Source organism: Halichoeres trimaculatus, unplaced genomic scaffold (assembly GCF_033239565.1).
Source record: "Halichoeres trimaculatus isolate MK-OKI-2021-1 unplaced genomic scaffold, fHalTri1.1 fHalTri1_scaffold_10, whole genome shotgun sequence".
Taxonomy (NCBI): Eukaryota; Metazoa; Chordata; class Actinopteri; order Labriformes; family Labridae; genus Halichoeres; species Halichoeres trimaculatus.
Genome location: NW_027437187.1, coordinates 29,520,570 through 29,543,863, shown reverse-complemented (window position 1 = coordinate 29,543,863; position 23,294 = coordinate 29,520,570). Strand labels below are relative to the sequence as shown.

Here is a 23,294-nt window from a genome sequence, read left to right as displayed (position 1 = left end):
ATAAAAAATGTGATTGTTCACGTCAAAGCTGGAAAACCCCAAACTCAGAGCTACAGAAACAACCCACAGAGAGACAATTTATCTCAACCGTTTTGTATCTTCAGTGCTCTTTTCGGAAAGGTTTGACATTTTGGAGGGTATACTTAGTGACTTCTCCGGAAAGAGGAAGATGAAAAGATCTGAGGCACTAAATTTGAAGCCAGAGACTGACAACAATTCACCCTGATTACTCCACTGAGCCACCATTAACAAAAACAAAGTAAACGTGCATCATGAAAACAGAAATCTGCAAACACAGAAATCTGAGCGTGTGTTTGTCTTATTTTTAAGATGTCTTATTCGATTTAATATGAGCCTCAATTACCAGAAAAGGACAGAAAAATGTCTGATTTCAACATATTCAAAAACAAAACGTATGTCTAGATTGCTTGTAAAGAGTAAAAGTAACTAAGTGGCTAAGGTTGTTTTTTTTTACTCAACAGTTAGCTATCATTTTTGTCTTGTAATATCTTAAAACAAGACATTTTCCTAGACATTTGGAGATCCTGCATTTTGATTTATCTTATTGACCCTTAGGACATTAAATAAGTCTGAGTTCTGCTGCTGCGTCTCTGCATTTCAGAGAATGGTATTGAAAGCAAAGATTAAGTGGGGTGCTGACCACTGGCAGACTGGCAGTGAACTAGAAGTGTAAAAAGTGTTGTTCTCTCAGGTTTCCTTTGTAGTTTTCTCCATTTTAATAACATTTCAGCCCTCTGGCTTGTTCCAACATCATTACTTCCTGAGATACAGGCACTGATCCTATGTCGTCACACTCTGACTCACACAGGTGCAGGTGATCTGTGAATCAACCTCCAACACAACATAATGAAGGGATCATCAACAAGATTAGAACCTGTCTTTAAAGAAATTTAATCTTTTCTTTCCTTTCTTCCCACTTGAAGTGTTATTGGATTGGCGGTATCATGCTGTGTATTTTGCTGTGCATCATTACGCTTGTCTTATGGATGATCTCAACATGTTGATTACCTGATTGCCTGCACTTGTGTGAGTGCACATGTGACCTACTTAATGCTGCCTCCAGGTGGAACTCGTTAAGTTGTGAAGTTGTGAGGTAAAGTTGAGTACACGACAGGATTGACTTTCAACGCCAAAACTTCCATCATAATCCTTGTTTGTTGATATGGAACTCAGAAAATTATTTTTTTATTTTCAGCCCAAAAAAACAGGCAGAGGAACAAAAAAAAAGACAAAAAAGTTAACAATAGTATATAGTAGGCCTAACACTTACGGCAGCTCTTTTTGGCTCCTCAAAGTTGACTTAATTTCTGCACTCTTGCTAACATTAGCCAATTTAGCTCCTCTAACTACAGACTCTGTCAGCAACATAACAACTGAGTGCAGTTACATTAAAATGGATTACATAGATATATACAAACACTAGATAGCTTGTGAGTGCTGTGAGTCATTGGAATTAATGACGTCACAATGGCAGCCATCTTGGGACAGGGCTGCCCGATCGCTCATAACATTTAAGTCAATGAAACATGGACTTTGAAATACCAGTAGATTGCTCAATTTTCAACCGATTGGTTGAAATGGCTTGGTTTGTTATATACATCAGAGATGTAGCTGATTCACTGCATACTGAAAAATAATTAAAACCACTGAATGTGGTATAAAATTCACATTAAGTTGATAAGTAGCCATATTATAAGGTTCCTAATAAGCCAACCCATTTGCAAATCCGTCAAGAATTCAACGAGTTACAACGCACCAGAGCAGTCCCTTGCCCCAAGATGGCCACCAATAACGATGCTGCCGACCCCATCTTAAGACATCTAGCGTTCTTGTATATATCTATGGGCCCAACCATTTCTAAGAGTGTCATCTTACACATCACAAATGGTGAGCTTGAAGCTTTCAGTCTTTCAATCTGACCAATAATAGCCTGAACATGTTTCACTCAACAAAGCCTAGTTGGCTGTTTCCCTAGCTTTGTCCTACTGTTGGCGACAAACATTCCCATCAAGCTTTAAACAACAAATTTCAAATTTGGTCTTACCCTGCCCCTCTAAAACAGCTATTAACAGTTTTTGACTTGGCTAATTTTCCTTGAAGACATAACACACATACTCCAGCTTTAGGCTGTCAAACTTACAAAAGACCCATCATGCTGTGTTGTTCCCCTTTTGACATTTTGTGTCGTGGGACTATACTGCAGATAGAGGAGGCTCATCAAACTATATCAAATTGTCCCAGAAACCCTTACAACCATCTAATCACTCCTTGACAGCTGATACTTCCTTTGAAAGGGATTTTAACATGTGTTTCTTTGCTGTAAAATCGCTAAATGTGGAACTTTCTATTTTGCCTCAGTTGCCACGATGATAACCATGATAAGGAAGTACTGTGTTTATGATGGATAAACAAACGGTTGTTGCTATGAGTAAATAAACAAGGTGAAGAGAAGTTTTCAGGGTAACCCTTTACTTTAGATATCTGCAAATTTCATCACACTTAGGTAATCATTGGACAAAGTTTTTTTCTTATTTCTTTGAAACTAGAACATAACTTCTTAAAAATAATGTCCAAATTTATTGTTGCAAGTCACAATTGATAGGTTTCTGTTTCTTTGAAATTTACTCCAAATTTCAAGGTAAGAAGGTGACTATGAGCAGATAATTTATTTGAAGTTGAATCACAACCCACCACTAAATGTTTTTAGAAGTATCCCAATGTTTCTGCTATTGCCAGAGAAGCAGGTAATAAATAGCTGCTTAGTTCTTGAATACAGAAGTTAGATTCATTGTTTCCTCTGATAGTTACCTTTGAATTTTAAGTGAATAATTCAATTTCCCGATAAGCAGTTGATAGTTTGCTTTTTGTTATTTAATTTCACCAAGTTCTTTAGTACCGAGTTTGTTGACATGCATAATTGAGATCACATGCAAAATGATAAACCTTAATGATTAGGTCTCTAATGTTTTACATGATACAACTGAACGCTTAAGATGTGATATTCACCAAGAGTGGGGTTGTGAAATGGCCTTACCTGATTATGACAAACACTGCGAGTACAGAATCTGGGCAGGAGTTTTGTGCTATTTTTTTCCAAATTCTCAGGAAATTTCAGGGGTGATGTCAAAGAAATACGAAAAAACTTTGTCTAATTGTTACGTAAGTGCGATGAAATTTGCGGACCTCTTAAGTAAAATGTTTTCAGAGCTGACAGACATCACTTTAAGCTGTTAAGATGGGTTAGTTTTTGGTTAAAATGACAACATCGTCGCTTTGGAACATCCTGAACTGTAATGCATGTTAAACCGTTGACGACAGTGTTGCGAAATCCATGTCATGGAAACCCATACACCACCCAGCTTCACTCTGTACGTCTAGAGAAACTGTGGAAACTTGTGCAGCAGCAGTAAAAGAAGGTCAGAAAGTTGGCTATGCAGCCAATAAAAATGGGAAAAGCCCTTTACCTGACAGCACCGCTGGGAAATGAATGCTTCAACTTGGTGGCCTAAAATAACCCACATTAAAATAATTTGGTTTAATTATCCGTGCTAATCAGCAGATAAAGTAACAGGACACAGGACCACTCTGCCGTCCAGTAATGTGTTGACATTGTAAATAATGGAAACTTAAGTGGCTGTACAGTTCTTAACTGCTGTTCAATTTCCTGCTGCTGTTACCTTGGACTGTCAGCGCAGTGGAACAAAGCTGGAGCTGTGCGGCCAGTCATGCATTACATTCGGCTCGCTCAACTTGTTCTTTCACCTTTAAGGTTGTTTAATGAAGTCCTGTAAGGTAATGAGAATCCTCCATTGACCTTTAATTAGATTTATGAGGATAAGTAAGGTGTGAAAGTACAGGACGCTCTGTGCTCTGCAGCATGAATCATAGTAAAAGCGACAGGCTTAATCGACTTTATGTGATATCTATCGCTATTTGGCATGACTTTCTTCCTTCCTGTCATCCCCCCATCCCCTGACACGTCGTTCTGCTCACTGTTCACATGGTGCGATTTCAGGCTGGAATTCATTAACCATGTGTTAAAATGTTCGTCTGCTCAGTCTATAAAGAGCTGTAAGGGAAAACAGAAAGTTACGGCTATAAACAATTGTTTCTTGAGCAACTGGGGAAATAAAGCATACGTGTGAATAAGTGTAGAGGTTGGTTGGAGTTGTATAAAATGGGGGGTAAACTCTCTGATGTCACAGGGGGATTATTCCAGCAGGTCCCACCAACTGGGACCTTGGCGGTTGATGGCTTCCGTAGCTCAGCCGGGCGGACACAGGCACGCTTTGTATCAGCCAGTCGTAAACTACACCAGAGCCCTGAGTCACCACAATGCTTCTGTTCACTTCTGTGTTTGTTTTACAATGTGAGGTGAGTGAGATCATCAGTCCAAGAGTCATAATGAGCGAGGAGTGTTGTAGTTTGGCGTGATGAGCCAAGGAAACACGCATTTGGAATATTTAGTCAAAGGAAGAGGTGTTTACCGTGTAGCTGAAAACTTGGAAATGCGCTCCACTGTACTCTCCTGAAGTAAGACAATTATTCTTTGTTCGCTGACAAAGTTAGCATGAAAATGAAGCGCAGCCAACTTTTGATGGAAATGTTTTCACTGGCAGCCTTACAACACAGTACACCGACCATAAAGAGGAGTTCATGGGGAGTTTCTGAAGTATAAAACAAAGATTTCCAGTGATTTGATTGGACGATTTGTGGCCTAAAGCTACTCCTCTTCAACCTTTCACTTTTCAGATCCCGTCTGATTTCCTGTCTTCAATCTCGTCCTAATCCAGTCGTGGAGAATGAAATGGCAGCGAATGAAAACATGTCTGGCAGTGATTTTTGCACAAAGTCTTCAACAAAACAAGCCCGCCATACAGAGAGAGGCTTTTCCCCTCTTTTTTTTTCACAAAGTGTATTTTCCTTTCAGGCAGTTCAGGAACCAAGCCTTTCAGAACCACATTAACAGAAAAATCCAGACAACACTGAGCCTTTCACAGCTTTCCCTCCTTTTTCTCACAGGTCCATTTTCCTAACCTGAAATTACATCACACTGCCATTCTCCTTTCACAGAGAAAGGTCATAATTTTTTCGTTTACGGTGGCTCCCCCTCAGTGTGTTGTGAAAGTGCGAGTTTTACAAACAGAGAGCCTGAAAAGTTTTAATTATTAGCAGGGGGGAGGCCACCCGCTGAGGCTCCACAAGCCTCTTTTTTTTTTTTTCTTTAAAACGTATTGTTCCTTTTCACTTTGACTGGCACTGGAGTGTCTCAGAGGGATGCAGAGGTGGATGGGGATTTGAAAGGGGGACTAAAATGATGATGTGTTTGCTTTCACACTGACATAGCCTGGTCTGAGAAATGGCTCTATAAAGCTTGTAAAAGTGTGTCCCTGGGGACTTCTGAAAAGTCGGTGAGGATGGAGGGGGGTCCTCGTAAAGCAGCGCTGTCAAGGTATGCAGAGTTGTGGCTCTGCTCTCTGCTGTTTTACAGTGCTGGAGTTAACAGGATTTTCCTATACAGACTGCTGCATTGAGGCTCAGGTCCGTAAACATGTTGCAGTTGTAAGATAACAGCTTTAATGAGGGGGACTAATGGGACTCACTGGGGTTAGTTACATGTTTTTGTCAAATATGATCCCAACAAACAACTCCTACCTCCTCTGTCTTTTAATGTTTCCAAAATAAAGTTTGCTCTAGTTACGTTCATGCTCTTAATGCCTCAAAAATTCCACATGAGGTTGTAATAACATTCTCAGTGTACTGCTTTTTGTTTTGTTTGAACCACTTTTGGTGAAATCCAAACTACAACAGAATGTTTTTTACACACTAAGTCAACATGACACAATACAATCTGAGGGAAGATGTAATTCATGTTACTTTGTTCTCTCAAACAGGGATAAGATTACAAAAATCTGTTGCTGTCCCTAAATGAACGTGACAAAAAATAAAATAAATGTGTGTCTAGTAGAGTATTTCTTTGTTGTGAAAATATTTCGTGGCATAAACCTTATCCTGTTGGAAAGCCTGTTTATTTCCTTTTTAATGGTGTCACATTTGTAAGGGACATGCATTTGTGGAACGAGCAGCAGAGCAGAGTTTGTGGGTTGCACTCGTGAAAAAATCGCCAAATCTTCTCTGCCAATGCCAAACAGCTTATTCTGCCGTTGTAAGTGACTCACCATGTTCTTCCTTGGAGCTGAGGCTGACCACAGATGTGCACAACCATGTAAAACCATAAACCATAGAGTGGACAGAGTGGCTCTGCCATTTACCATTGTATGGTTTTGAAGCCAAAATACCCCTGTCACAGGCGCCGCTATTGGTAGTCGTTGTGCAGCCAGAGTCTGCGCAGTAGAGACAGTGAGGGATTCTGGGAGAATCTGAGTGGAGCTGGGAGACAAAAAATTTAATATTTTTTTCTTTCAAGAGTCTAATCACCTTTTGACTCTACCTTCTAATATATTTCACAATCCTCGAAAAAAAATCATGAGAACGACAGCTGTCAATCATTGTTAAACATGATGTAAAACCTTGTTTTTAACCTTGTATAACGAATGAAATCGAAACTTTTCAGCAATAAAGAGCACTTGGGTGCAGGGGAGTAAAATAATGTCTTCAAAGCACCACAACAATTAGATGAGAGAAACATTTCTACCAGGTGTATTCATTTTTTAAAGTTTGACCACAGCCCATCTGGAATGACTGAAGAGCTGGATTTTTTTACCCATACAGCAGCCAGCCACCAGGGGGAGCAGTTTTTGTGGTGACCTCACTTGACGTCTAATTTTTTTACAGTCTATGAGTAAAACATGTATTTCATTGACTAGCAAATGATCAAAGATCCCTCAGCTGAACAGATTCTTATGTTAAGAGTTTAATAACTCTTTTTTTGTGTTTGTTTTTGTAAAGGTTCCCCCTTCCAATTTTCTTCAATCTTTCTCGAATGAACTAAGGAAAGGCACTTGTGGGTCCTAACAGGTCAACAGAATTGTTATTCAATTTTTAATTATCACACAACAAATTAAAACTTAACTTCTCAGAAAAATAAACACTCGCCATGATTCAGCCGGCATTGATTTGTATGATTATTGTAACACGGGAAGTCGTAGCTTCTCTGTCAACAGAGGTTAGATAAAGCCAACTTGACAGTAGTTGTGCGTGCGATGAGCAGCCACGTTTCAATTCAGGAGCTAGAGAAGGGACTCTTGAAAAAGAAAAGATAGATAGATAGATAGATAGATAGATAGATAGATAGATAGATAGATAGATAGATAGATAGATAGATAGATAGATAGATAGATAGATAGATAGATAGATAGATAGATTCTGTGATCTAAAAGATTGACCCAAGTTCTCTGGTACCATGGTTTAGGATACTGTGATAAGTCAGCAGGGGTAGCTTAAAATGTTTTGCCTTATGATCTGTGAAGACTTACAGAGTATCGTTCAAATGAGCTCGTACAGCTGCACTACATCATGATGCTAGGAAATTATTTGCTTGCACATTATACCATGTCTTTAAAAAAAATCAAAGCTTGAGGAGACATTTGTTGGGGTAACAAAATGTAATGCCACCTCATGCCACTCTGTATTAGCAGGTGTCCCATCTGGGCCCTCATTAAGTCTAGACACGCCCCTGCCCTCTAAATAAGGGACTGTTCTCCATTGAACATAAAGTGCTGTTGAACCCCAAGGGACATGCAATCATTTATTATAGTAATGACCATGAAGCCATATGGCAGATGCCTTTACACCTCTTTAAGCTTATCTATGGTGAACAACACCCCCTCCCACTTACACTCACATGCAGGAGCCATTACACCCTCTTGTAGTAGGCACAGCCCAGCACAGGAAACAAATGACCAACATGGACCTCTATTTATAGGCGAGCTAACTGTGGTTAAACCATGGCTTCTGCAAGTAGGTGGTTTGTTTGGATCCCAGGCTGTGTTATCATGGCAACACTGGTGTGGAGGAGAAACACACCCGGTAGTTTTGCTTCTGCATTTTAAACAAGAATATCTCATAATTTCAGGGAAATGACTGTCATGTTTAGGAAATATTGACTTATACAGTATGATATATCACAGACACAGATTAAGCTCGTCTCCAGACATAATCATGTATTTACTTACCAATATAAACCAATATAAAAGCCATATGATGAATTTCAAAGGCTGATTTTTTTTTTCTGTGTCTTCATACTTCTAAACTGGACTGAAATGACTGACTCATAGACACAGACGAGTCACAGGACACACAGTCGTCTAAGTGTCTCCAATCTTCCTGCACTTGTGGTCGGCGTGTCTCTCTTCCCTGTGTTCTTCCGGGCATGTGCTTCTAGATGGAGACCAAAAGAGGATGGTGAAGAGGAGAAGGAAAGGGAAAGAAAGACAACGGGGTAATTCATTGAGTCGTCTGTGAAAGAGAGGAAGGCTCGCTTTCCTCCCAGCGTTATGGATACAAGCGCAGTCACTCATCAAATTATAGCCATCTGCATTGGCCTGGGACCAGCATTCTGCTTGTCGCACAATAAAGCAGTGTGAGGAGGGGTGTGGTAGCTAAAGGGGATCACAGACCGTTCTCTTAGGTGGTTAAAACTCAGCACACAGACAGACTGACTGACACTGACTGGCAGCAGTTTCCCAGGGTTAGCTTACTCTCCAGTGGAGCAGGGATGATTCTTTCCAGATAATGATGACTTATCAGAAGAAAGAAAGAAAAATCTCAGATTGATCCTGTCTACAGAGTCCAAAGAGCCTGGAAAATGAAGTTCAGAGTTGAGTCTTATAGTATTGAAAACTGCTGAATTTTAAAAAATATATCTTAAAACATCTGGATGCTGGTATAGTTTAGCAGTCTGGGTTGCATGCCTCATGAGGCAAGACCATCCTCACTATTTTCTGATCTATCAACTGTGCTTTTCTCTCGAAAGAAAAGCACAAAAGGCCAATAAATAAATTGCTAAAACATTTACAGATGATCAGATCATTAGTCAGGGTGTCAGATCAATATGTTTTTAATCAGAGGAAGATCCTATAAACATTCATGAAAAACATACAAGATCCCTCATGCCCTTTTAAAATAATGTGCTTAATGACAGTTATGGATTTATTCTGTTTAAATCCAGCGTTCTTCATCTCAACGTGTTTCAGACCTAAATAATTGCTTATTGCATCAGACATGACTTGTGCTGAGGTTATTTTTTTATCTGAACTTGCCTAAACAGTTATTCGTAAAAGCCAGAAAAGCTGCAAAAAGAGGTCGCAGAGTTGGGTTTAACCATTCTGCATAAAAAGTTGACAGTTCGTAGTTGCAGTGCTGAGAAGTTGTTCTTTTAAAATGTTCTTTTAGCTAACTTATCTGACTTCTTTGACACTATTCTAATTTTTGCACATTGTTTGCCCTTATGATAATGATGAATATTACATCGAGTGTTACATCTAGCACTGAATTCTGGCTCAAGTTTATTGGTTTTGCTTGTTTTTACTTTGCTTGTTCTTTACTTTTCGACTTGTAAACTTCTTTTACTGGTACCAAAACTTTCCTAACATTTTTTTTATTTAAGCTACGTTTATTTTCATCTAATTTCCCAGCTGTTATTGGGCGAGAGGCGGGATACACCCTGGACTGGTCGCCAGTGGCTCAGGGCTGACACATAGACAGATAACCATTCACACACACACACTCACACCAACGGACAATTTAGAGTGACCGATTAATGAGTATGTTTTTGGACTGTGGGAGGAAGCTGGAGTACCTGTAGAGCACCCACCCATGTTTGGGGGGGAACATGCAACACACAGAACGGTCCACCAGCCAATCGAACCGGTGACCTTCTCACCGTGTGCACTAACTGTTGTGCCACCGTGCAGCCCTGCACCAATTCAAAAAAGACTATTCTTAACACAGTATTGAGGAACACATTAGGAGGGGGAATTTTGTTTAACACTTAGCAGTTTAGAAGATATTAAGATCATGAAACTGCACAATCAGAGGCAGCCTTTAGTTGTTAATGTAGAGGCTCAATGCCATCCTCTTAAGCTCAAACTACATCAACAGTAGCTAGGTTGAGTTCAGTATTTACAACATGGCTTCTTGTCGATGGCTTTGAAACTCTGTATCAGAGAGAGACAGGTGACATTGTGGAGATTATGTCCACTTATTTTACAGTTTATGAATATGACCTAAGGGAAAAAATGTTTGCTCAAGAAGAAACCTTCAGAGTAAAACAAAAAACAGGACACTATTTTGGCCACTCACACTTTTCATCGTGACTTCCATCCTGAGGGTTAGAGTCTGGTACCTGTTAGCTGGTGTAAGCACAGGGACGGTGCAGGCAAAGACCACAGAGACAAAGCAGTGTCACAGAGCAGATACAGATAGCACAGTCAAAATGTGCTTTCCTACATGAAGCCCATTCTTCTCTGAGCCTTACAGGCTTAGCCTGGGAACTAATGAATTCCAGGTCCAGGTACACTGCAGAGAGTGAAGCTATTGTGTGGATCATTAGAAAATGTGCTTCTCTTCCTGAAGGCAACAGCAGCAAGCTGAATTCGAACCAGAAAATCCCCGGGCAGAATTGTCTTGGCATCGCTCTCTCCTTCAGCTTTTTATCCCCATGCTCAGTGAACAATCCAACAAAAGCTGGGGGTTTAAGAACCATGGAGCTCATTGCGATTTTCTTTGTTAATGCAATTGCCTGTAAGAAAAGAGTCTGTTCCCCCCATTTTTCAGTTTCAGCCTGGAGGCTCTTGTGCAATTAGCACCAGTCTTTCATTTGCAGTACCTTCGCCTGACCAGAAACTCTGTGAACTGTACCACAATAGCCCGAGGTGCAGTCTGTAACAGCTGAGGACAATAGCCTCAGAAAGGTGACATTTTGAAAATGGATGATGTGTAATTGTGATTATGCTATTCATTTTATTTAAATGATTTTTACATTTTCAGCTCCATTCTTTTTTATATATTCCTAGAAGTTGACCTAGTAGTTTTTGGTTCCTAGAATTAATTTTAAATATCAATTTGTTTTATATGTCAGAAACTATTTCCTTCTGATATTAAGTTATTAGAGCCACAACTTCACTTTCTTCCCCTTCCCCTTCTGTCTGGCTGCAGGAGGCCACTGTGCAGCGGTGTATAATCGAAAGTCTCCGTATTTGTCACTGAGCCAAGACCGTTCATCACTGACTTTGTTTGTGACAGAGCAGCCTTGGAACCGAAAGCAAATGCATCTTAGTGAAATCACCAAAGCATGGTCAAGGGAAGAAAAAGCTTTGTCTTTTTCGTCCTTGCTGACATCAAAATGATTGTCTTTGCTCACATTTCTTGTGTTTGTTGTGAGTGTGGATGGAGGAGTTCATTTACAGGATGAGGAAGCAGAGAACCAGTGTGCCCTTCAGTGTTTTCAAGTTGGCAGCATGGCTTTAATAAAGATGCAATGCAGACGCATACACTGCCCTTTTAGAGGCACACATCCATACAAACATTTCGCCCTCCACTTGGACACCTTCCTCATCAGTCTGGAGAAAATACTTCTCCATTTATAGCGATGTGAATGCTCGCTGATGTATTTTCTCTTCTTCTATTTTCTGACTCAGTCATGTCTGAGAAGTTATTTTCTGAGGTTTTTTTTCCCCCTGTGGCATCAAGCCCACCTTCCTGCCAGGCTACTGGAAGCTTCTGTTGTGTTTGCGTGAACATTTTGATCCTCGTGATCTCATAGGAATGTTCTATCTTTGACACAGCAGCGTTTATCTGCTCCACTATTCCAAATATTTCAAAGCATCTGCATTGTGTGATCAGATGACTTTACTGCGATCCTGTCTCTTCATCTATCTCCACTGTGAGCGTGAGTGGGTGGCTAATGGAAAGTCCCTGTTCTATATCTTTTGGCGAAAGCTGTGGAAAACACATGGCGAGGAAACAGGGTCTTGGAGGCAGTCCAGTTCAATTTCAGAGCATGTGCACTGGGAAATAATTGACTTCCTCCATGGTTTACATTTTGTCGGGGGCCCCGGCGAGCACAGTCCGAGGCAGGTGGCTGAATTAGCATATCACTGGAAAGGAGACAGCTCTAGCCTGGGAAATCCTACACCCCAAGACTCGACATGCCTGGAAAACTCTCAGCAGGAGTAATGTGTGATGTCTCAGTGAGAGAGTCCCTTTGAGGCCTGAGGAGCTCCTCTTCAGCCAGGACCAGCTGGAGGGGGACACTTGTTAATGTAGAGATCAGTCCAGAGCCTGGCGCTTTGTAATATTAGTTTCAGGAAAAGTTAATTCAATTGGTTCCTCCAAACTTCTGTAATAGACTCCACAAGCTCACTATTCAGCAGTCAGATCACATTCAACACATATAAGACAAATGAAGTTAGCCATGCTAAGCTATCACTGATAAATCGTGTTGCCTGTGCCATGTGTTTCCCTGAAAACAATAAGTCGGATCATGGATAGTTGTTACAGCTGATATGAGCCCCCTGTCTTAACTTTATTCCTTACTTCCTCTTTTCTCTCTTTACAGAATCTTACTTTGGGGACAGCTACTGCAGTCTACAGGCCATCCAAGATGTTTCCACTTTTCAGCTCTCCCTGCAGATCAAGACAAGTCGGCGAAGTGGGCTGTTGTTACTGGCTGCAGGAACCGAGGATTACCTTTTCCTTGAGCTCCTTAATGGGAAAATACAGGTAGACACACTGCAAATGATTTTTCTGTAATCTTAACTTTATTTTTTTTTAACATCTGCAGTAACTTACAGTGAGAAATCTTTACAGTGTAGTAATGTAAACAGTAAAAAATAGAGTAATGATACTGTTACAGTAACTTACTGGCACCATGATGCCAAGATATTTACTGTAAAATTTAAACAACTTTTTTACAGTATACTAAACGCGGAATCGGCACAGATATATAATTAGATACACCAAATAATGTAAGTGTATGACTCCAATTTATTATTTAAAAAAATGGAATTTGTACTTTTGAACATTTTTTGAGTATGGCTACACAGTTTCCTGGAGTTGGTAAAAAAAAAAAAAATGTTTGCCTTACCAAAATCAACCAGGACAGCATTCAACCGAAGTTAACCAAAAGACAGCCTTGACTTAGTTCAAGTATGACAAAAGTTGAATTTAAATCAAGTCACCAACATTGTTGAAATGATTTATTACAATGACAAAAACTGTTTCACTTCAAAACTATTTACTGCATGAACCAGACTTATTTAAAGCACAGATTTCATTTGTTAACATTAGATTCTCGTGGGGGGTGTCAGGATCTGTTAAAGAAGGGTTCTCCAACTCCTACCCTGGAGGGCCAAGAGGCTGCAGGTTTTCTTTCCAACCAAAAACTCCACCAGCTGATTCCACTGATTACCTCACTATCAAACAGAGAGCAGGGACTAATCAGTTAAATCAGCTGGTGGAGTTTTTGGTTGGAAAGAAAACCCGCAGCCTCACGGCCCTCCAGGGTAGGAGTTGGAAATCCCTGTCTTAAAGGTTTAGTGGGGACTTTTTAAGTGATCTTGAATTAGTCTGAATTTAATTTGTTTGCCTGTTTATTAATCCACAATTTAAAATGAGATTATCAGTGTCAAAATTTGTTTTTTCTAAATAGTATACTTCAGTATCTGGGAAATTCCCCCAAAAGTCTCTTTGAAAACAGTTGGCAAAGTTAAGCAATGAGAAGTTAGTTGACCAAGTGAGAAGCCTTTTTTCTTACAGAAAAAAAAAGTTTTTTCTCTATGTACTTTTTAAAGGGGACATATGCTGATCTGTGATTTAATACTTACATATAAAAAAATAAAGTTGAAACAAGACCTTTCACCCCCTGAATTTTCAAAAAAATGAGATATTGTATTTTTTCTGATATCTGAAAACGAGATTTGATGCCTCTGAAAATAGGTCATTGACATTTGGCTTCGAGATTTCGACCTCAATGACGACATGAGGATCCTCTCTTTTTATTGGAGTAATCTGATAAAGCAGCTCCTCCTCTGTGATGTCAGTTAGTCACACAACCGTCATCGAGGGATACACCCACCAAGAGCTGAGGAAAAATAGAGCTCCCTACTAGCTCTGGCTAACTTGACTGAGTGCTAACATAGTGACGAACTGATGGTAGAGGCGATCTTTAGACTACACTTTCAGCTTGATGGATAAAACAGACAGAGAAAAGTGAAGGAGCAGGATGGAGCCCTGTTAAAGAAATAGTTTATTGGTGAAGTCTGCCTATGTTTCCACGTATAAACTATACATGTTACAGTACCGGTTTGACTCACCACACTGAAGCGTCCTGAGATGATCTGTGTCGAGGTGGATTTTCTTCCTCCTGAGCTGCAGAACCGTCTGGGTCTGACTCGGGATCCAATACAAAAGGACGTATCCTACACTCTGCCTTTTTATTAGTTCTATCAATGCCTTACAGTGAAGTTTTGGCAAACAGCATACTCGCTCGGTCTGCTCCATTCAATGTGGTGATTTTGTAAATACTGCCATGCTGCAAAAACCGCCCCCTGGCTCTACCCCCTCTGTCCCTCTGATAGAACTGACCAATCAGAGCACAAAGGGCTGTGACGTTGCGAGGTTACTGGAGGTCATTCTCGAAACGGAGCGTTTCAACAAGATCTTCAGAATGGCCTAAAATAAGGATATCGAGAACCCTATTGTGGGGCAATGAAGGAACTAAATGACTCGAACTGAGGGCAGAAATGCTTTACAGGCATCCTAGTGTGGCATAGTGAAAAGGAGAAACAAGCAGGATATGTCCCCTTTAATGTCAGACCATGTAGCTGGACTGACAAAAATAAAAAGGAGAGAAGAGCTAAGAAAGAGAAGAAAGCTAAATGGGAGAGTGATAGAGCACAGGCTAAAACACGGGTGAGGCTGTTTGCTATAATGTTCATTCCAACTCACATGCAGCAATTACACTGCAGTGGTTTAATCCACCTCATCTATCAATAAAATGAAGAGCCAGGTTAGCTCTGCTTGATGAGGTTGGAGTTGGGGGTCTGATCACCTGAGCAGCAGCTACTACTGAACAAAACAACTCACTAGCACATGTGCAGTTGAACACGTGACTGCCTGTACTGGAAACTGAGCTGATAATTAGGTCCAAAAACTAAACAGTCTTGAGCGTTGTCACAGTCCTTCTTTCAGACTTAACAGTCTGAATGATTTCAACTTTCAAATATGACTCTGAGACAGTCACGATTGTTTCAGTACACGTTGAGTCATGAGCAAAAATTTTGAAAATCAGGCCTTGAGTCAGATGGAGTCATATCCTGGACTCCAGTACCACAGCACTGACCCAAGCAGAAGAAATCAGTACATTTTTCCTGAGGCGGTCAGACAACAATAGATTACTTTAGTGCTGAAGAAGGAACCTTAAATACAAATGTAGTTCTGTGAGTCTCTGTTCAAACTATTTGGCTTCCCAAAAGGTGAGTCAGTCTGACAGCATACTACTTACAGCCCAATATTTTTGTGGAAAATCAATGTCGAAGAAAACACCTCCATTATTTTTTCCTCTATTACTGATTCAGTCGATGTATGATGTCTTGTTTTGTGCCCTTTTGGTGAAAGTAATTTAAAGCCCTAAAGATCCTCTATACAAAAAGTGACATCAATACTATTTCAGTGGGGCAATAACTTAATAACCCATTCTCTGCTGTCATTTCAAACCAATCATATTTGATAACACTTAATTTTTGGCCTCATTTGCTGTACAGTATAGAGTGAATTTCAAAGGTTTCACAGGTCTGTCCACTGGTTTGTTGGAAGGGTTCAGCGGTGACAAATATACACGACACATTTCATGGCCGCCACTCTGAAAACAACCTAAATTGATTCGATTTTCCTCCTGTCTCCTCTAATTGTCACTGAAATGGGACCCATGACATTTTACATCAATGATAAATTGCTTGACAGCTTTTGAGAGCAACAGAATTAGCACCAGGTGTGCCATCACTGAGGTTCATATAGATTTTCACCAGAAAAGAGGCATATGAGTTTCCAATGAGGTGAAATCTGAGAGAATGTTTAATAAAAGAAAATATTACCTTCACCTGTCTGTCTAATTCTGTTCCTTTGAGTGATATAAGATAAAGCGAGCAGAGGAAACTCAATATGCATGTGGGAGAACCATTTTATTTGAGTGTATCTTGTGAAAAGTAGATTCTTTGATATTAAGTTTTGGAAGTGCTTTAATTTTATAGTGTAGCGAGGTCAAATATAAATGCACATCTGAAGAAATTTTTGCACTTGTAGATACACCATCTTGAAAATGAATTATGATATGATTAAAAAATGCAACAAGTTGTTGCTCATTTAGATTTTATTTTTGCATTTAAGTGTTTTTAGGTAGGTATTGTATAAGACAAATTCAGTCTAATTTAGTCTTTGTGCTGCTATGTTTTGTTTAATGACTTTACCTGTCAAATATAAAACAAGAACTGCAACATGCAACAATTGCATGCATGTTTTCAAAGAAACATCACTGGTTTGGCTCAAATGCATTGTCTTTGCTGTTCCACAGGCCAGGCTGAACATGGGTGCTGGCGAGGTGACTCTGACCTCATCCCAAGGAGTACAACTCAACAACCTCGGGGAACACAAAGTCGCACTCACACTGCAAAACGGCCAGCTAACCATGACAATCGATGAGCTCTACCCAACCTATTTGCTGATGGACCACGCCGGGCAAGAGCTCAACATCGACCTGGGCATTTGGCTCGGAGGAACAGGAGAACTGGAAGCTTCCTACCTCAGCAACGCCATTACCCCTTTCCGTGGCTGCATGACCCAGGTCAAGTTTGAATCCCATGAGTTCGACATCCTCGGCACAGCGTTCAAACAATGCCATGACACCAAGGAGGCGTGCAGCAGTGAGTTTGAGGCTGGCGATGGGGAGGCCATCAGTTTCAGCACTCCCGATTCCTTTGTTTCATTCCCAACCTGGAGTGGGGCCAGTGGTGCTCCAAGGGCCTTAGAGATCCTAATGAAAACCACCATTGAGGATGCACTGCTTGCTTTCAACCCTGGACGAGACACAGACTTTGTTGCTATCGGTGTTGTGAAAGGGTTTCTCAGAGGTATGCTGGACCTCGGCAATGGCATGGAGGTCTTGGAGAACAGCCAGGTGCACCTGGATGATGATCAGTGGCACAGAGTGAAAGTAGAGATCAGTAAGGATTCTTTCACCATCACTGTAGACAGCCAGTCTGTCTCTCTACCTCTGGACTCATCAGAAAAGCTGGATTTGGTTGGAAACTTATACTTGGGAGGAATCCAAGCAAAAATGAAGGATGTTTTTCGTGAGAGTGGATCCTTGAACCATGTAGAAGAGGAAATGACGGCTGAATCTTTTATTGGTTGCCTAAGTGAAATCAAAGTAAACCAGAAGTACAAAAGTCTACAGGATGCTTTGGTGACCAAGGACGTTCACGCTACATGTGAAGGAGAAGAATATGATGACTCTGTTTATTATGATGTTGACACTACTACGACATCTCCTGTTCGTATTCAATATGTTGACATGAACTTAGACGAACAGCACTGCTTCCCAACAGACGACACACCAGAAATTTTTAGAAATGTCAGAAGACTTCTTGATGTGGTCCCTATGTTTGTGCCTGAAGGTGGGGAAGCTGTTTTGGACACCCTCCACCTGAAACCCACCTTTGACCTCAGTGCTGCAGGAATGCGCCAGTCTGATATAATCTTTACCGTCCAGAATGATCCCTCATATGGTTTAGTTGATATAAACACTAGCACAAGACGCACCAACAAGTTCACGCTTCTGGATATCATCAACAAGAAAATCAAGTACATGCATGATGAAAATGAAAGGCATTCAGATCAAATCCATCTAGAAGTAGTGGCTACTAGTAATGGCTACCTCCCTGAGTGTCTGAGAAGTCCTCGTGAGTACATCCTACCTGTTGAAATTCTCCCTGTTAATGATATTCCACAACTTGGTGGAGGAGAAATCACTATCACAGAAAATGGTAGAACTCGTTTGAGCCCCGCTCTTATCAGAATCACAGATTTAGACTCCCGCTGTGATGACTTAGTAGTTACTGTAACATCAGAGCTTGATGCAAGAGTTGGATACTTGGAGAACAGTCAGCAGCCGGGAAGGAGCATCTCAGAGTTCTCATGCAGGGACTTGAAAAATGGGAACATCTATTTTGTACACAGGGGTGGTGGCCCTGCTGAAGTTACCTTAGAGGTATCTGACGGACAGTCTGTGAGTCATTCAGCATCCTTTAAATTGGCAGTGACACAGCCTCACATGACTCTGGTTACAAATACTGGCCTTCTCTTATCCCAAGGAACAAACATGTCCATTGGTGTTCAGCATCTGGCTGTGATTGGTCATCCCCGCAATGGAGACATTATATACAATGTCACACAACCTCTCATGTATGGAGAGCTACAAAAAATGACAGATGAAGGAATGTACAAGCAAGCCACAACTTTCCATCAGTCAGATCTGGATCAAGTCCGCCTAAGATATGTCAGCACAGATTCAACCGATCAGGAGGATATTGTGGTGGAGCGCATCCAGTTTGACATCTACCTGGGGCAGTTCTCCCTCAAAAAAAATACCTTCTTAGTCAAGATTATACCTGCACAAGTTAAAGTTTCTAACATGGTAGCACTGGAGATGCAGGCAGGTGAAGAGCAGACGATTGGACTCTCTGAGCTTCAAGCAGAGGTGAAAGGAAAAAACACAGATCCAGCATCGGTGAAATTTGTTCTTGTCGTGCCTCCAACTCTTGGTAGTCTACGGTTGTCAGACAGAGAGCTGAATGAGGGCGACACCTTCACACAGAAAGACATTGTGGACAGCGCTGTAAGCTACAAGGTGCGTGTTCAAAGAGCTGTGGATACTATTGACCAGTTCCAGTTCAGAGTCCTTGCCGATGATCAGTACTCTCCTCTCTACACCTTCCCAATCAACATCCTCGGTAATGCAGATGCTCCTACTTTGACCAATGAGAGGCTGATTGTCCTGCAAGGTGGTGAGCAGACTGTGACCAAAGAATATCTTTGGATGCAATCCCCAAGTTCTACAGATTTTGTGTACACTGTCACAAAAGGGCCAAAGTATGGACGACTCATAAGGGACTCTCCACCTGGGCAGCCAAGATTTGAGGGGGCAATAAGAGTGTTCAGCAATGAAGACCTCCGGCTTGACAGGCTTATTTACAAGCACGATGGGTCCAAGACAAACGTAGATGAGTTCTATTTTTCAGTGGCAGATGAAGGAGCGGAAAGTTCAGGCAATCAGGAAGCAATAGCAGATGTTTTCAGAATATCAATTCAGTCCAAGAATGAGCACGCACCAGTGAGGGTTGTGGATAAAGTCTTCAATGTGGTCCGTCACGGCCAACGTCTGCTAACAACTGACGTCATTCAATTTAAAGATGACGACTCAGGGTTCAATGACACCCAGATTGTGTATGCTCGTGAGGGAATTCTCTCCGGCAACATCGTCTCAAGATCAAACCCTTCACAACCGCTGTTTCGTTTCACCCAAGCCGACTTGCGAGATAAGAACGTTCTCTTTACCCATCGTGGAGCAGACCGGGAAACCTTCTCCCTGCAGGTGTCAGATGGTTTCCACAAGACTACTGCTCTGATTCAGATACAGGCAGGTGAGCCCTACCTGAGAATAGTCAACAATACGATGATAGTAATTGATCATGGAGGCACCAAGACTCTTAACACCACCCTGCTGAGCGCTGACACCAACATGGACATCAGGGACGACACTGAAATCAAATTCCAGGTCACATCTCCACCAAGTGACGGCAGGATTATTGTGAGTGGGATTGAGGCGGCAGCTTTCACTCAGGAGGATCTGAAAAAAGGAGTCGTGTCATATGAGCATAACTACGAGAGCTTAAGGTCCAAGGACTCTTTCAGCTTTATCGTCCAAGTGGGAGGATATTCTGAAGAGGGCACGTTCAAGATTAAGATATTCAAGCAAGGATATCTCTCTGAGCCTGAGGTAACAACGAACGAGGTCATCATTTCCTACGAGGGGGAGCACACCATCATCAACCAGGATTATCTCAAGGTAATGCTTTCCCATTCTGTAATCCCAGTATGTTGAGCAAAAGTGGCATTTTAAACTCACTGGTAGATTTCTCTATAAGATTAAGAGCTCAGAAGTAACACACACACACAAGTCACACATGCTGTTTTAATAACACTGTTTGGCTGACATTTGACAATAGAGCAGACATTTGGTTTATATTCAGCAAGACAGCATTCAGTGTTTACAAAATCTGGCAGTGATTATGTGACAATGTACATACTTTGTCCTCTTCCAAGTTTATTTTCTCCTCAGGAAATCGAACTTTCACATGACACACAAGCATGCTGTCCTATTTTGTCACCCACTCTCTAATCTTAAATGCAACCACATGAAGGCAGGGCTAAATGTGACTGTGTAGCTTCTTCTTTGAATCCAGTTTACGTACTAAATTACAGTCTATTAAGTGAGGAAAACAGTGCACTAAGCATCCCCCAGAGAAACTTCCTGAAGCCTGCTGTAATTTGTAAGAAGATTCTGCCTGAGCTTTATCTTTAGAGCAATTAATGATGTTTGAATTGTTCTTCTATGGAGTACGGTTTTTGCATCCTGATTTTTATTGTAATGAAGTTTGTCTGTAAAAGTTACTCTTTATTCTCTCTTAACTATACCATAGTGTTCTCATATCAAAAAGCACTGTCCCATTGTTTCATATTACTTTCCAAAGTACAAACAACTAGTACTAAAAATAAAAAAGTGGACATAGCTTTAACAGATTGCTTTCTTAAGCAGGTAAAATATATCTTCACTCCTGAGAGCACCATGTCCTTTCTATGAAATACTAAGTAGTTTGATTCTCATGAGTATTGTCACATAGCAGGGCCCAGACTTCAGGCTCCAGACAGTTTATTTAATTTTCCCATTGACAGATCATCATAAATCTGCAGCACGATTTCAGATAAAGCCAAATGCATTTATGAAAGTTTATGTTTGTGTACAGTCACACGGTTTCAGTTAGATCCTTTTTCCTTGCACTTTTTGATTTTGACCAGGGTTGTTCTGAAGCGACCAATTCATAGTCAGAAGAAGAAATGTTATCTAACTGATCAGTTTTAATTTTGTTTTGCTCAAAATCTGGCTGTTTGAGTGTTCTCTTACCTTAGATGGGCTTAACATGGGATCACAGATTCACCTGGTGAATTGAGTCGGTTTTGACTACTAGGTCAGGCTAGCATTAGCAGAGCTAGCACCACCAGTCTTCAGTCTTCTTTGCTGATAAAAACTGAGAGTGTATGGCTCTACATACAACTTTATCTACATTTTAATGTCAAAATACAGACAAACCACACCTTTGACTGTGCTTGTTTACATCCTGGTAGTTGAGCACTATAGCATGATTGCTGACCTACAGCAACATATAAGTGGCATTGGGGGCCTTGGATAAGAAATACACTAACACTAATTTTTAAGTTAATATTGTAGACTTTTAAATAGAAGGATCAGACAGTGGATGAAGCGGAAACAGATCGTTTTTAGGGCAAGAGCGGGAGTAAGATACAGGGAAAGTGCTACAGGATAGATTTGGACCCGGGTTGCCCCCTTGAGGGCTTGCCTGGTGAAGTACGCAACCTATACTGCTACTAATGGCATTAAATTATTTAGTCCAGGGGCAAATAAAAATAATCCCTGTTTTTATTTATATTTTTACATTAATTGTTGAAATAAATGATTGTTTTTACACTTTTGAAGGCATTTTGCAACCTCCTTTAGTAGTGTTTCACGACCCCCACTTTTAGGACTACTGGTTTAGTCAATTAAACATGCACATGCATGTTATTTTCCCTGCTTTTTTCTCTTTGTTGTGCTTACATTTGGAGAAACATGATATTAGAGAAGAAAACTGGAAAAGAAAGTGGGTTATAAAGCACTGGTCTGTACCCTGTATACATGGGACATTGATTTAACAGCTGGAGTTTACGTTTACCTCACTTCACAGGTCAGGTTGTTATTAAAGAATGTATGTTGCAGTGTGCAGAAAATGAAGAAGTCATAGTGATTAGATGTTACACCGCTCACAAACCAAACATTGCATTGATTATTGCATTCTTATTTTTTGCATGAAGCAGCTTCTCTTGCCAGAAAACCCATTAATATTAAAAATGGTAACTTAACATTGTGTTTCTCTGCCCTTCAGGTGGAGCAAGCTGATATCCTACCTACAGAAATGGTTTTCACCATCAAAAACCCTCCTACCCTGGGCCATGTGGTCAAACTGACCAACAGCTCGGAGAGCCCATCCTCACCTGTCCTCAACTACATTCACTCCTTCACCCAAGAGGACGTTGATCAGGAGCACATTTTCTACGTGTCTGCATCCACCCAGGTTTACAGTCTTTCTCTTTATTCTCCTGTGATAAATCAGATGTGGCAGCTTCTTCTTTTTCATAATCACAGCGAGAGTAAAATCCGACAAAAGACGACCTCAGCCTCAGATGAGGTACATGGTTTATTTAAAAACTTATTTGAACATCCATCTTCTTTCAGGGCAACGACGCCTTCACTGTGGATGTCAGCAACGGTTTCACCACAGTAGAGGACCTGCAAATATCTGTGAGCATCTTGCCCCAACAAATCCCCCTCCAGACCTTCAACTTTACAGTGAAGGAGGGCCTGAGCAGAGTGATAAACGAAGACATTATCAACATCACACATCCTTTCTACAGCTCAGCAATCGTTGAGTTTAATGTGTTAGATGCACCACAGCATGGAGACCTCCGCTACCTGCATGGAGATGAACTCTCTTACTTTACATGGGAAGAGGTACGTGATGGTGACATGACAGAATTTCTATGACAACCTTGGGTAAAACTGGACGACTCTTTCCCTCATCATGTCTGAAATACATTTTAGAATTTGTAATGTGTCGGTTTGTTTCACTGAAGCCATGCTACGCTGATGTTTTTATGCTTTATCAGCTGCTTTACTATACAGGAAGTTATTTATTTGATTATCTTCCTCATAAAATATATAGCTGATAATAAACATAACACTGCTGTAGTTATGTCAAGTTTGTTGTACTAATCAATCAGTGAAAACTATGGTGGTCCTGAAATGCAAAACACAACAATAACAAAGAAAAACAAAATGTGACGAGGGTACACAGCAGTACTTTAATGTTATACTACCTTTCAGCAGACTGTCTGCTACAATTTGGTGTTAGTTGCAGGTTTGT

At 40.8% G+C, this 23,294-nt stretch overlaps 1 protein-coding gene across 1 annotated transcript in view; it reads left to right on the top strand.

The window, feature by feature from the left end:
* Window positions 1-23,294, top strand: part of cspg4 (chondroitin sulfate proteoglycan 4) — a 104,462-nt gene that overhangs the window by 46,468 nt on the left and 34,700 nt on the right. Inside the window, exons 2-5 of the mRNA XM_074678618.1 lie at window positions 12,542-12,705; window positions 16,553-20,104; window positions 22,257-22,445; window positions 22,607-22,882. Coding sequence (XP_074534719.1) covers window positions 12,542-12,705; window positions 16,553-20,104; window positions 22,257-22,445; window positions 22,607-22,882 — 4,181 coding nt within the window. The remainder of the gene's footprint in view (window positions 1-12,541; window positions 12,706-16,552; window positions 20,105-22,256; window positions 22,446-22,606; window positions 22,883-23,294) is intronic.